The sequence below is a fragment of the Diadema antillarum genome, unplaced genomic scaffold (assembly GCF_040938485.1).
Source record: "Diadema antillarum isolate AM-2024a unplaced genomic scaffold, OU_Dant_1.0 scf00000167, whole genome shotgun sequence".
NCBI classification, from domain to species: domain Eukaryota; kingdom Metazoa; phylum Echinodermata; class Echinoidea; order Diadematoida; family Diadematidae; genus Diadema; species Diadema antillarum.
Genome location: NW_027271056.1, coordinates 733,728 through 746,212, shown reverse-complemented (window position 1 = coordinate 746,212; position 12,485 = coordinate 733,728). Strand labels below are relative to the sequence as shown.

Genomic DNA, 12,485 nt, shown 5'->3' with positions numbered 1-12,485 from the left:
CGTGTACAAGGACGCCGGGTGCCGGGTGCCGGGTGACGCGCTGTCGTATTGTACTCGCCGCCGTTTGGATGCACTACGCGTTTCTTGCAAATCGATATTGCCGCTTTACCCTTTCTTCATTACCGACACGTCATTTCCATACCCACGATGTTGGAAGGGGTTCGCGGGTGCGAGTGGTCTTACGCCTTACGCACGTACACATACGGTATCGATTTACCCTGCTCTTACTAAGTATTTTCGAAAACATGTCATACATTTTTTTTTTCGAAATATATTAATGGAATTTCAATTGTTCTCTGGAATTGTTCCGATCAGTTTTTGTTTCATTCTAAATCGCCGTAATCTGGAAGACATTTTTCCCGAATGATTTTCAAGATCAAGAGCAATGTTTATGTCCTGGCTCGTGAAAAGGAATTATATTGCAGAACTTGACTTTCAAAAGACAATTATTAAAACCTAAATCAAAGTAGATAATCATTACCAAGCGAATGTCAAACAAACAAACAAACAAAAAACAACTAAACTGATGACTTGTAAAAACTCACAATACTACGTAACTGGATGGCACACACTCACACACACACACACACACACAAAGCTGTGCTCAGAAATTATAAGATATGGAGCAGAACTCACCCCAGGAACTTGCAGGGGATCGGAAAGGCCTAGGAGGTACTGAGTATTGGAAAGACTCGATACCTCCTTGCCCCCTTTTAGACACTTACGCCCACTGTATGACATCAAACATCCATTCAAGCGAAACTTTTAGGAGAAAAAACAAGACTTGAGCAACACTAAATAAAGTTTGCCAAAACCCGCACAAAAAAAATCCATAATTTCGTCATTTTAAAGGGATGGCATAGTTATGATTGAGACCTAACTTCAAGTTTCTAATCTTTTTTTTGGGGGGGGGGGGGTGAGATAATGAGAAACCTCTTATGAAATATGAAAGAGCATGTAATTCTTAAAGAGGAGTTCAATGTTTATTTGATGAAAATTGGTTTTGAACTCACGGTCGAGATCGATATACGCAAAATAGAGCAATCCTAATAAAAGGGGGTACCCATCTTTTATGATCGCTGTATTTTATTTTGTTTCTGGATGTGTCACCCATTCCAAAACCGATTTTCATCAAATCAACTTTGAATTCGTCTTAGAATGGCATGTTCTGTACTATTCCAGTGGTTTCTTGGTATCACACACACACACACACACACACACACACACACACACACACATTATAGGCCTAATCCTCACCTCCACCAGCTGTACGGTGGCCTATTCAAAATATCAACGTACAGTAGGGATACAGGTGTATGTCTGCTTGAGTTCTAGCTTTTGAGTTATCTCATCAGTACAGAGTAAATCTGGCCTGTTCTGTCACTAACTAGTACATTAAGTTGTGTGGAACATTTTCGTGTATACGAGGCAAGGACGAATGATCAAGAAAAATACCGTTTTGATAAAACTATATGCATTATCATAGGGCCTACACACACGAGTAGGCCCTATGATAAGTACCGTATTTGCCAGGCATTGAATTGAAAGAATGAATTGTCGCCGGAATTTCAAATCAGTCCAACGTTTGGATAGCTGTCGACAAATTCAAGTCCAACAAACATAACATATTCTGCAACAATTCGTAGGTTTTGTTCAATATTCGTTTCAAACAATGTTACAGTGCAATGAACTATTTTTTTTAATGCTTGACAGAAGAAAATTGAAGTGGTTTTGAGAGATGAAAACACCATCTAGGCTCCATCTGCACACGTTGACTGATGTGAATCAGAATAAAGTGTGTTTCCTTTATTCTATCGATCACCAAAAGCATATCTTAGTCGTGCTACGAGAAACTACTAGTATACTATTCGTAATCCCGCCAAATTGAAATGTTGTTTCTTCAACTCTTGTTCGAAATTCGGTATACTGACAGATAGGGCCTACTGAATGGTTGTAGTGTAGTACGTGTACCAGCGTTGCCAGGTCCCAACAGAGTAAAATCACCAAAAGGCTTGCAAAAAATCACCAAAAGCCATCAAAAATCACCAAATTTGGAAGAGCGTAGGTAAGGCTTTAATTTCAAGACAAAATTGTATCAATAAACCTTTATCAAACACTGCGCGAGTCTCGGTGCAATTTTCGGCGCGCCGTAGTCACACACACTAAGTGCAAAATGTGTACGATGTGTATGGACATATGGCTATGAGTGTTTGTGTGTGTCGCTGTGACAAAAAAGGGGCACATGTTATGTTTCTGCAGGAAATAAGGGGAAAACTTTGGGCAAAATGCATTTTCCTTTTCAATCAGTGTGATTATTTTTCATCGGTCTAAAAATCACCAAAAAGTCACCAAAAATCACCAAATTTTGATTTGGTTACCAGGCTAAAATTTTGTCACCAAACAACTTCAAAAATCACCAAATTTCACCCTTTTTGGTTCCCGAAATCACCATCTGGCAACACTGACGTGTACTACTATAAATAACATCTCCCCAAACACCACATTTAGAAGTTACACTAAAAGCACATTTTGGCTCCACGGCGGCAAATACAGGCTTAAACATGATTACAATCATGCAAAGTCTTCTGACATACCAGTATTGACAGAGGTTACTGATAAACATTAGCTGTTGGGTTACTCGTGATTGACTCCGCATCCATATGGACCCATATTTACTAGCTACACACGTGTACCACGGTCTTTTTTTTTTTTTTTTTTTTTTTCGCCGCCGAAATAGGTTTTCTAAAGTACCGTTTAGCAGCTTGACCTGTACCTGTGACTCAAGTTACAAGTGATGGAGGACCAACGTACGCGTACGCGCGCACATTATACTTGTACGTACGTACGTACAGGTACGTCAATTTTCTCTGAGTGTACGTTTATGAGGGAGGCCTTGGAAACACTTCATGTGTAGCCGGCAACATCCAGCTTCTTCTGAAGAGACTGACAGCTGAAATCCTCTCCGAGTGAGTTTGGTGCTCGGTTGCGAAACTGTCAATCAGGTAATTATGATATGGTGCATCCTTTTTTCTTTCCTTATGTCCAGAAATCTGTTATTTCACCGTAGAAGAAGTGTCAGGAGCATACCGCTCCTGCCCGCCTGAACAAATACACATCATGCATACATGCAGTATACCGGCCCTCGGTACGGTGTCACGTATTGTACATACACGCAGAGCTCTCATGATTTTTACTACCGGTTCTTTCCCCTTGTCGAATGCATGCATGCAGCCTACAGACTGTGTCGGTTGCGTTCAGATGCAGGATGAGACCCTAGATCTCAACTCGATTGCAATTCACGACGCTCTCAAATTCAGCTTTACCTACCAGTTCATTCATTTGGCGCTAGTGTATTAGTGTTAGGAGAGTGCATCGTATCACCGGACGCTTTTTTTTTTTTTTCGTGGCCACACTCGGGTCGGATGTCGTGTGTGCTGTGTAAGGTCAGAGCCGAAAATGTTAGTATACAAATATACTTGGCCTTGAGAGTTTCTTGTTAAAACTATGGGCAGAGGTGACTCCAAACTAGTACTATTCACTGAGGGGCGCAGTCATGGGCAGAGGTGACTCCAAACTAGTACTATTCACTGAGGGGAGTACTATTCACTCTGCGCCCCTCAGTGAATAGTACTAGAACAAGTTTGGAGTCACCTCTGCCCATAGTTTTAACAAGAAACTCGAAACTAGGCAAAGTATATTTGTTTTATATTTTGGATCAAAAATTTGAATAAAAAGTGAAAATCATTATACATTTATAGGCTTAGCCGCGCTGCGGCGGCAGCGCAGCGCCTGCCATACGCAACAGTGTGAGAGATCGGAAATTGAAAAACATAGTAGCCGTGGCACCGCCAGAGTTGCCCGTCGCATGTATCCTAGCGCTCGTATGGCCGCTGCAAACCTGAACACTAGAATTTGGGACCGGACGCGGACGGGTACACTTGATTGTAAAGAAGGGTGATTGTGACATCATTTTGCAAATAGTAACTATTTGCAAAATGTCGTCATAAAAGTGACGTCATTTTGCAAATAGTACTTCATGGAGTGTCAAACACACCAACACTCTAAAATAATTCAAAATACCTATAATCCCGTGAAGCTCTTTTAACCAATCAATGGAAGACAAATTTTTGATCCAAAATATAACATCAGATATTCTCAGAAACTCCTGAAAATTATGAATTCAGCAGAATTATGAAAATTATTCACTATGATTTTTGGAGAATAGACTTCAAATATACCGGTTCCTCTTTCCCAAAAGTTGTCTTTTAGCATGGTGTAAAATTGGCAGACCACCTGACTTTGACTCCCGTCTTATCCGGACACGATTTTCGCAATGGATTAGGAGCCTAAACGATGCCTTTAAGTTTTGCACCTTATCCTTTCACCAGAATCGCAATTCATACCCGCAATTCACCGTAGACTCTAACAGTTACACATTACATTTTTACCAAACAGACGACAAAAAAAAAAATGGGCAAATTAGGCTCAAATTTTGTATCTTATTTAATATTAACAGATTAAGGTAAAATGTCTATTCACTTCAACATTCGTACAGTTCACACGATGAAATCTTGTGATAAAATGACATCTTCTTCTAAATCTAAGGTGAAATGTGAATTTCTTAGCATTTTTATATTAATGTGCCCTTTTTTTTTTTCAATTTCAGTCCATACAACCCTCTGTGAGGCTAGTCTACATAAAAAAGTCCCTCGCGTATTGAATGTCATAGACCACTATGCAGAAATGTGCACATCCAGAATTACCATGCTGTCCGGTAATACCATACCTGTACTTGTCAAACCTGTTTGTCAAATGATCTCCATGTCCAAACGTCCACATACTCGCTCTGAATATCCAACAGCCTCGAATATTTGCATCTGAGTGAGATGCAAGTCCAGCAGAAAAGGAATTTTTCACCATTTTGACACTTTTATACTTGTCAGAATATGTCGATCTCAGCTAGTTTGCTCTGCGATAATTGCATTTCACAGGAGCAGACAGTGCAGCTTGGTGTACAAAACACGTTCACAGCAGTGAGTGCCACTACTTATCTGAATGTGGCTATCTCACAGCAATCAGAGCAAGTTCTTCTATGGACCTATGGTGTATAGATCTTTAAAAAATAATATTTTTTCTGCCTTTCAGCTTGCACCGAGTTGCGGACCTAGCAATTGATTGAGGATGGGGGTTATTCGTGTTGTGTGTGTGTGTGTGTGTATGTGCATATGTGTGAGGGGTGTGTGTGTGTGTGCTTGAAAGAAGATTGTGAAAAATGTGGTTATATGAAAGGGTGAAAGAATATAAAAAGCCTTTAAAAAAAGGCTAGGAAAAGGGGTAAGAGGAATTGAGAAAAAAAAACCTGTAAAAATTAAATAAAAAGTTTACAAAATAGAGAATTCACCAAAAGATAATGGAAGGAAAGAATGAAAGAAGAGAAACTTGCCTTATAAAGGAAAGTAAAGGAAAGATGGATATATGTTTTAAAAGAAGAGGAAACAGAAAAATATAGGTTAAAAACAGAAATTATAGAATGAGAGACAAATCAAAACTGGATGAAAGCAAATATGATTAGGAAGGAAAGAAAGAATTATACAGGTTGAAAAGGAAATGAAGAAAAGGATTCTTAAAACAACACATAAGAAAAAGATATTTTGGAGAGGATGGATTCTACCTGATAATGAAAGAAGAAAAGATAAAAAAGAAAGAGAAAGATATAAGTGGCAACACACACTCGCGCACGCCCTCAAGCGCTTTGAAATTACTACTGCTAACGCAAGACTTAGCCAACGAAAAGAGAGAAACAAATTTCAGCTTTTCAACGACACCATAGAAAAAGCCACTGTGTTGCTACATTCAGACCAAATGATCGACTCTAAGCATGCACTGAACATATTCGTACTGTGCTTGTGTACAGGGCAGCATTTCAAGGGAATGAGATTTTCCAACGATTTTCCGACACTTTTAGATACTAAAAGTGTTAAAACTTAAATGTCTATTCGACTTTGGAGACTCAGATGCAAGTATTTTAGGTTACTGAATAACAGAGTAAGTTTGTGCATGTTTGGCGATCATTTGACAAACGGGTGTGAAAGTGCACTAGTGCCTAGAATTGATAGAAGAAAACGAGGCGAGGTGCGTTTGACATCTCATTCTAAGGCATAACTATACACAGCCCTGTTGCTGTACACAAAATACAAAGTAAGAACATTACAGGCCTGACAGATCACTTTACTTTATGAGCAGCTCTGCACCATCATGGCAGTAGCTGCAATCACACCGAGAAATGAAATGCAAATGTTATTCTGACATGTTTCAGCGTACCCCACAATGCTATTCAAACCACATTCAACAATCAATACAATTATTGCCATGGGCTATGCTAATGTTAGCCATAAATATTGTCTGACATGCCTACAGAATATGTTACCAGTTCGCTACTCACTCGCTGGTTTTCGATACGAATGTGTTACAGTACGTCCAGCCCGGCATATGCACTTCATTTGCTTAAGTTAGCCAGCCACTCAGATTGAAAGCTGTCATCTATTTTAAGTAATGCTCCTATTCTAAGCCCAATTGCAAGAAACTTGAAAAGTAATCAAACACAAATCCCCTAAATTGTACCCAATTTTGCATTTAAACGCAAGTCCGTTGCAGGAAGGGCGTTGGATTTTGTATGCAAATATCAAACACATCTTTCATGAATCAAATGCAACTAACCAATGCAAAGTTTCAGGCAAAAGTTACATTTGATATGAAGTTCCATTGCATTTCAAATTTCGTAGCAATGGGGCTGCACCCAGCCCACAGAAAGGGTTACACAGGCCAGCATACCCTGACAATGACAATTCATCACATTTTTGGGCTAATTTCAGCAGAGTAAGTGCCTCTGACAGGCATACAAGATGTATGTACGTACAAATTGAAACGTATCACTTATGATGAGTAGCGAACAAATCTCGAACTGGTATTCGATATTTCCGCATGCACTTGGCAATGTTTATTGCAATAATTTCCTTATTTGATATCATGGCCAAATTTGCATCAAAATGACATTGTAGAGAAGCTGAAACATGTGAAAATATAATCCTGTAACCCAAAATATTAATCTAAATTTAAACTGTGTGTGGCACCTTAACCTGTGGATTGCACATGTTGGAGATATATGCCTTCAAATGCAATGTATGTGAACCACAAAGACTATCCAATGATATGAATATTTAGTGTAAATGTTGGTGATCTACCACATTTAGTATAGCTGTGCACTCTGTCTCTGATGCATGTTCGGTGTGGGATGATTCTTAAGTTATTCAATCTAACTGAAGAATAGTTATAAAATTGTTTCTGGAATAAACCATTCAATGTCAGGGTTTATTGAGAAAAATAGTGATATCTCATATTTTAGGCTTTATTGCAAAATTTTTATATGTTAGGATTTTTGTGATACAACTGACAAGTCCACGACAAAATCTTTGACATTTTTGGACTAATGTTATGTCAATGTCATGGAAATTTCATACATCTTGCATTTCACAACTTGCAGTTTGTTTGTTTTTTCTTCCTTCATGCAGACATCATGTTTCGCTTAATGCAAGCAGCCTGTCATGTGGACAGAGTGGCACTGAACAAGACCTTCACCCTCTCAAAGCTTCGATTCAGAGGTCTGAAGACCAGTCGCATCAGCAGAGCAGAGGCAGAGGCTCCTCCCAAAGGTATCCCATATGCCAATCTTCGAGTAGGCATTCCAAAAGAAACCTTCCCTAATGAACGCAGGGTAGCAGTTGCTCCTGTTGCAGTCAAGCTTCTCGTGAAGGAAGGCTACCAAGTCGTTGTGGAGGATGGAGCTGGAGCCCTTGCCAACTTCAGAAATTCAGATTATGAAGAAGCAGGTGCCAAGATTGTAAAGAGGGACGATGCTTTCCAGTCAGATGTCGTCTTGAAAGTCCGTGCTCCCAGCATTGAGGAAGTCAGTCTACTCAAGGAAAAGAGCAATCTCATCAGTTTCTTGTATCCTGCTCAGAACAAGGAGATCATTGACAAACTTGCAGAAAGAAAGGCAACAGTGCTGGCCATGGATTGTGTACCAAGGATCAGCAGAGCCCAGGTATTTGATGCCTTGAGTTCAATGGCCAATATCGCTGGATACAAAGCTGTTTTAGAGGCAGCAAATAACTTTGGTAGATTCTTCACTGGTCAGATCACTGCTGCTGGAAAAATTCCACCTGCCAAAGCTCTTGTGATTGGAGGAGGTGTCGCTGGTCTAGCTGCTATGGGCACAGCAAAGAATATGGGAGCAATAGTGAGGGGATTTGACACACGAGCAGCGGTGAAGGAGCAAGTGCAGTCACTAGGGGCAGAGTTCTTGGAATTGGACTTTAAAGAGTCAGGAGAAGGAGCTGGAGGATATGCGAAGGAGATGTCACCGGAATTCATCAAGGCTGAGATGGATCTCTTTGCCAAGCAGTGCAAGGAAGTTGACATTGTCATCACCACTGCGCTGATCCCTGGTAAACCTGCACCAAAGCTGATATCCAAGGAAATGATCGAGTCCATGAAAGAAGGATCGGTGGTAGTTGACTTGGCAGCAGAAGCTGGTGGTAACATTGCAACAACAAAGCCTCAAGAGCTGTACTCCTACAAGGGTGTCACTCACATCGGGTACACTGATCTGCCAAGTCGTTTGCCAACGCAGTCCAGCACTCTTTATGGCAACAACATTTCAAAGTTCTTACTCTCTCTAGGACAAAAGGGCTACTTTGACATTGACTTGGAAGATGAAGTTACACGTGGCTCCATCATCTTAAATGAAGGAAAGCTTCTCTGGCCACCTCCACCACCAAAGGAAGTCCCAGCTCCACCTGCGCCCCCTCCAAAGCCAGTTGCTATTGAGGCACCACCAAAGAATCCTTTCCAGGAGACCCTTCGCAGCTCAGTGTTGTACACACTTGGTCTGGGATCGTTGTATGGTTTTGGTGTTTTGTCTCCAGGAGCTGCCTTCAACACAATGCTGACAACATTTTCCCTTGCAGGCATTGTTGGCTATCACACGGTTTGGGGAGTCACCCCAGCTCTTCATTCACCTTTGATGTCTGTCACTAATGCCATATCTGGCATTACTGCAGTAGGAGGGTTGGTGTGCATGAGTGGGGGATACTATCCTGAGTCAACCCCAGCAGCTCTGGCAGCTTTGGCAGCATTCATATCATCCATCAACATCTTTGGTGGTTTCTTGGTGACACAGAGAATGTTGGACATGTTCCGCCGCCCAGATGACCCTCCAGAGTACAACTACTTGTATCTTCTTCCTGGTGCCATTGGCATTGGCTCGTACTTGGGAGCTGAGATGACAGGATATTCTATGCAAGACATTGCTTACCTTGCTGGTTCCCTGTGTTGTGTGGGTGCATTGAGTGGACTGTCATCACAAGAGTCCTGCAGAGTTGGAAATGCCCTCGGCATGATCGGTGTATCAACTGGAATGATTGCTACCCTGGTAGGTGTCAAGGCTACCCCTGAATTGTACACTCAAATGGGAGCTGCCATTGGTGTTGGTGGGCTGATTGGTTCAATCATTGCCAAGCGTATGGCAATCACTGATCTCCCACAGCTTGTTGCTGCCTTCCATAGCTTTGTAGGTCTGGCTGCTGTGCTCACATGTGTCTCTACCTACATGACTGAAGCAGCCCACTTTGCCCTAGACCCATCTGCAGCGGCAATGACCAAAGCCTTCCTGTTCTTGGGAACATATATTGGTGGTGTAACATTCACTGGCTCTCTCATAGCTTATGGCAAACTGCAAGGGCTACTGAAATCTGAACCTCTCCTCTTGCCTGGGCGCAATGCTCTCAATATGGGATTGATGGCCGCAAATGTTGGTGCGATGGCGTACTACATGACCAATCCTGGTTATGCTGCTGACATGAGCTGTCTGACAGCTACCAGTGTCCTCTCCTCTGTGATGGGAATCACCTTGACAGCTGCCATTGGTGGTGCTGATATGCCGGTGGTCATTACTGTCCTCAACAGCTACAGTGGCTGGGCCCTCTGTGCTGAAGGGTTCATGCTGAACAACAACCTTATGACCATTGTAGGGGCTATGATTGGGTCGTCTGGAGCCATTCTTTCATACATCATGTGCAAGGCCATGAATCGCTCCCTCACCAATGTCATCTTTGGTGGTTATGGTACTCTGACGACTGCTGGAGGCAAGCCCATGGAGATCACTGGCACACATACAGAGGTGAATGTCGAGAGCACAGTAGATATGATTGATGATTCACAGAACATCATCATTGTCCCAGGGTATGGTCTCTGCGTTGCCAAGGCTCAATATCCCATCGCTGAAATGGTCGACATGCTCAGGAAGATGGGCAAGAAAGTTCGCTTCGGTATCCACCCAGTAGCCGGGCGCATGCCAGGTCAGCTGAATGTGCTGCTTGCAGAAGCAGGTGTGCCATATGATGTTGTGCTGGAGATGGATGAGATCAATGATGATTTCCCTGAAACAGATCTTGTTCTCGTCATTGGAGCAAATGATACTGTCAACTCGGCTGCGGAAGAGGACCCCAACTCCATCATCGCTGGTATGCCAGTCCTTCGAGTGTGGCAGTCCAAACAGGTCGTTGTCATGAAGAGGTCACTTGGAGTAGGGTATGCAGCAGTTGACAACCCAATCTTCTTCAAGGAGAATTCCTCAATGTTGCTTGGTGATGCCAAGAAGACATGTGATGCCCTTCTGGGCAGGCTCAAGACTGTACACTCATGAGTGTGACGTTGCATGCATAGAGCAAGTTTCAATGTGGTTATATTTATGTCAGATCTTACCTCAGTGTATGCTCCTATACCAACAATAGCAATATTGACCATGGATAAAAAATTTTGATGCAGACATGAATACTGCAACATTTTTTTTAAAGCAAATTCAGAGGGAAAAAAAGTTGTCTCCTGCATCTTCAAACTTCTAAATACTATTTACTGAAGGTGAACCAATTCGCTTTAAGATGCAAGCGACACTTGGTGCTGTATACTGAAGCAAGATTTTGAATGAATGAATCATGTTGGAAAATTCAAAGATGAATTTATTCTTGTAGGCTCACATTGATGGTCATGGTTACCCTTTTGATGTATCAGCTGTGATTTGAGCTGTGTGATACTGGAAAAACTTAGTGTGGTAAGAGATGTAAGCCACGTTATCTGCCATCATGTCATCATCCTCTGTGAAGACGAGAAACTGGTGTTGTTTCAGAGGAGAGTAAATATAACTGAGCAGTTTTATTTGATGTGTTTACACCATATGCATATCAGATTGTACTGTAATTTCCTTCATGTTTGTGTGTTGCATCCAACCAAGACAGCATCATGTTTCAGTCACCAGTTGTGATTAGAACATTGTGTAATTTCTAGTTTCCAATGAAATGCAATGTATGCAGAAAACCATTTTGTTGTCAAAAGGTCACATGCATAGATATAGCACCTAGCTATTTATAGAAGATAAGAATTTACCCTTGACTTTCTGAAACATGGTATTTGTCCATTTGAAATAATAACTCTCAAAAGTTGAGAGTGACATGCATGTTTCCAAATTGAGCAATGCCAGAAATAAGTAATTTTGATGTATAATGTGTCATTGATATGGTCATTGTCACATGTCAGTTTCAAGTTGGCATGTCATCATCATTCCACATTCTGATCTGGCTGAATTGGAATAAAGAGCCATTAGAATCTATCCTTTCAGACATGTACTTTGGTATTTGGATTAGGAAAAAGGAAGTGAGCAGCAGTATCACAGAAAAGAAATCTACTGAAAAGACAATTTAAATTGGAGCTCACAGCTGTACTGCTGCTTACCTACCCAGAAAGCAGCAATTCTTGGGCAGTCATGAATGTGTAATGTCAAAATGAGCTTTATGATTGTGTTATGTATGTCCAGCCAAAGAGATGTCAAAAAATCTTAAACGTTAACCATTTCAGGTTTGATCTTGCATCCACATTGGACCACTTTTTTTTTTTTGCCTTTCTGTTCCCTGATTTCACAGGTTTTATTTCATTTTGTTGATAAAGATAAGGGCTCTCTTTGCAAAATTTGTAGATTCATAGTTTAGATACCTTGCTGTGACTTGTCATATACTGTATTGCTGTATGATTTCTTTATGATTGTGCCGTATAAGAGCTAAATATTTGTGAGCAATTTCTTCACAATGAAGAGCTGGGTAGGTGTGTTTCTTTTTTTTTCAGAGGATGCTGCCCAAAACTAAAAAAAGAAAAAGAAAAAAAAAAGAAAAAGAAAGATGTTGAGCAAGACTTTGCACTCCAATCTTCTCAGACAAATTGTCATGGGTATATGAAAAGTGTGCAATGCTCTGAAATTTGACACTTGGAAAACAGTTACGAGGTTATAAAGGGATATTACAACCAGTCCTTGCTTTTGAATTCAAAAGCAATAACAAAGATCCTGTAACTTTATGTGTACGTCATTACTGTTTGCCTCT

General features: G+C 41.1%; 1 protein-coding gene across 1 annotated transcript; it reads left to right on the top strand.

Annotated features, from left to right (window-relative positions):
- Positions 1-2,882: 2,882 nt before the first annotated feature.
- Positions 2,883-10,917, top strand: LOC139722565 (NAD(P) transhydrogenase, mitochondrial-like). Its single transcript, XM_071633853.1, has 2 exons — positions 2,883-3,002; positions 7,569-10,917. Exon 2 carries the CDS (start codon positions 7,574-7,576, stop codon positions 10,760-10,762), a length of 3,189 nt encoding a protein of 1,062 aa, XP_071489954.1. The 5' UTR covers positions 2,883-3,002; positions 7,569-7,573; the 3' UTR covers positions 10,763-10,917.
- The last annotated feature ends 1,568 nt before the right edge of the window (positions 10,918-12,485 follow it).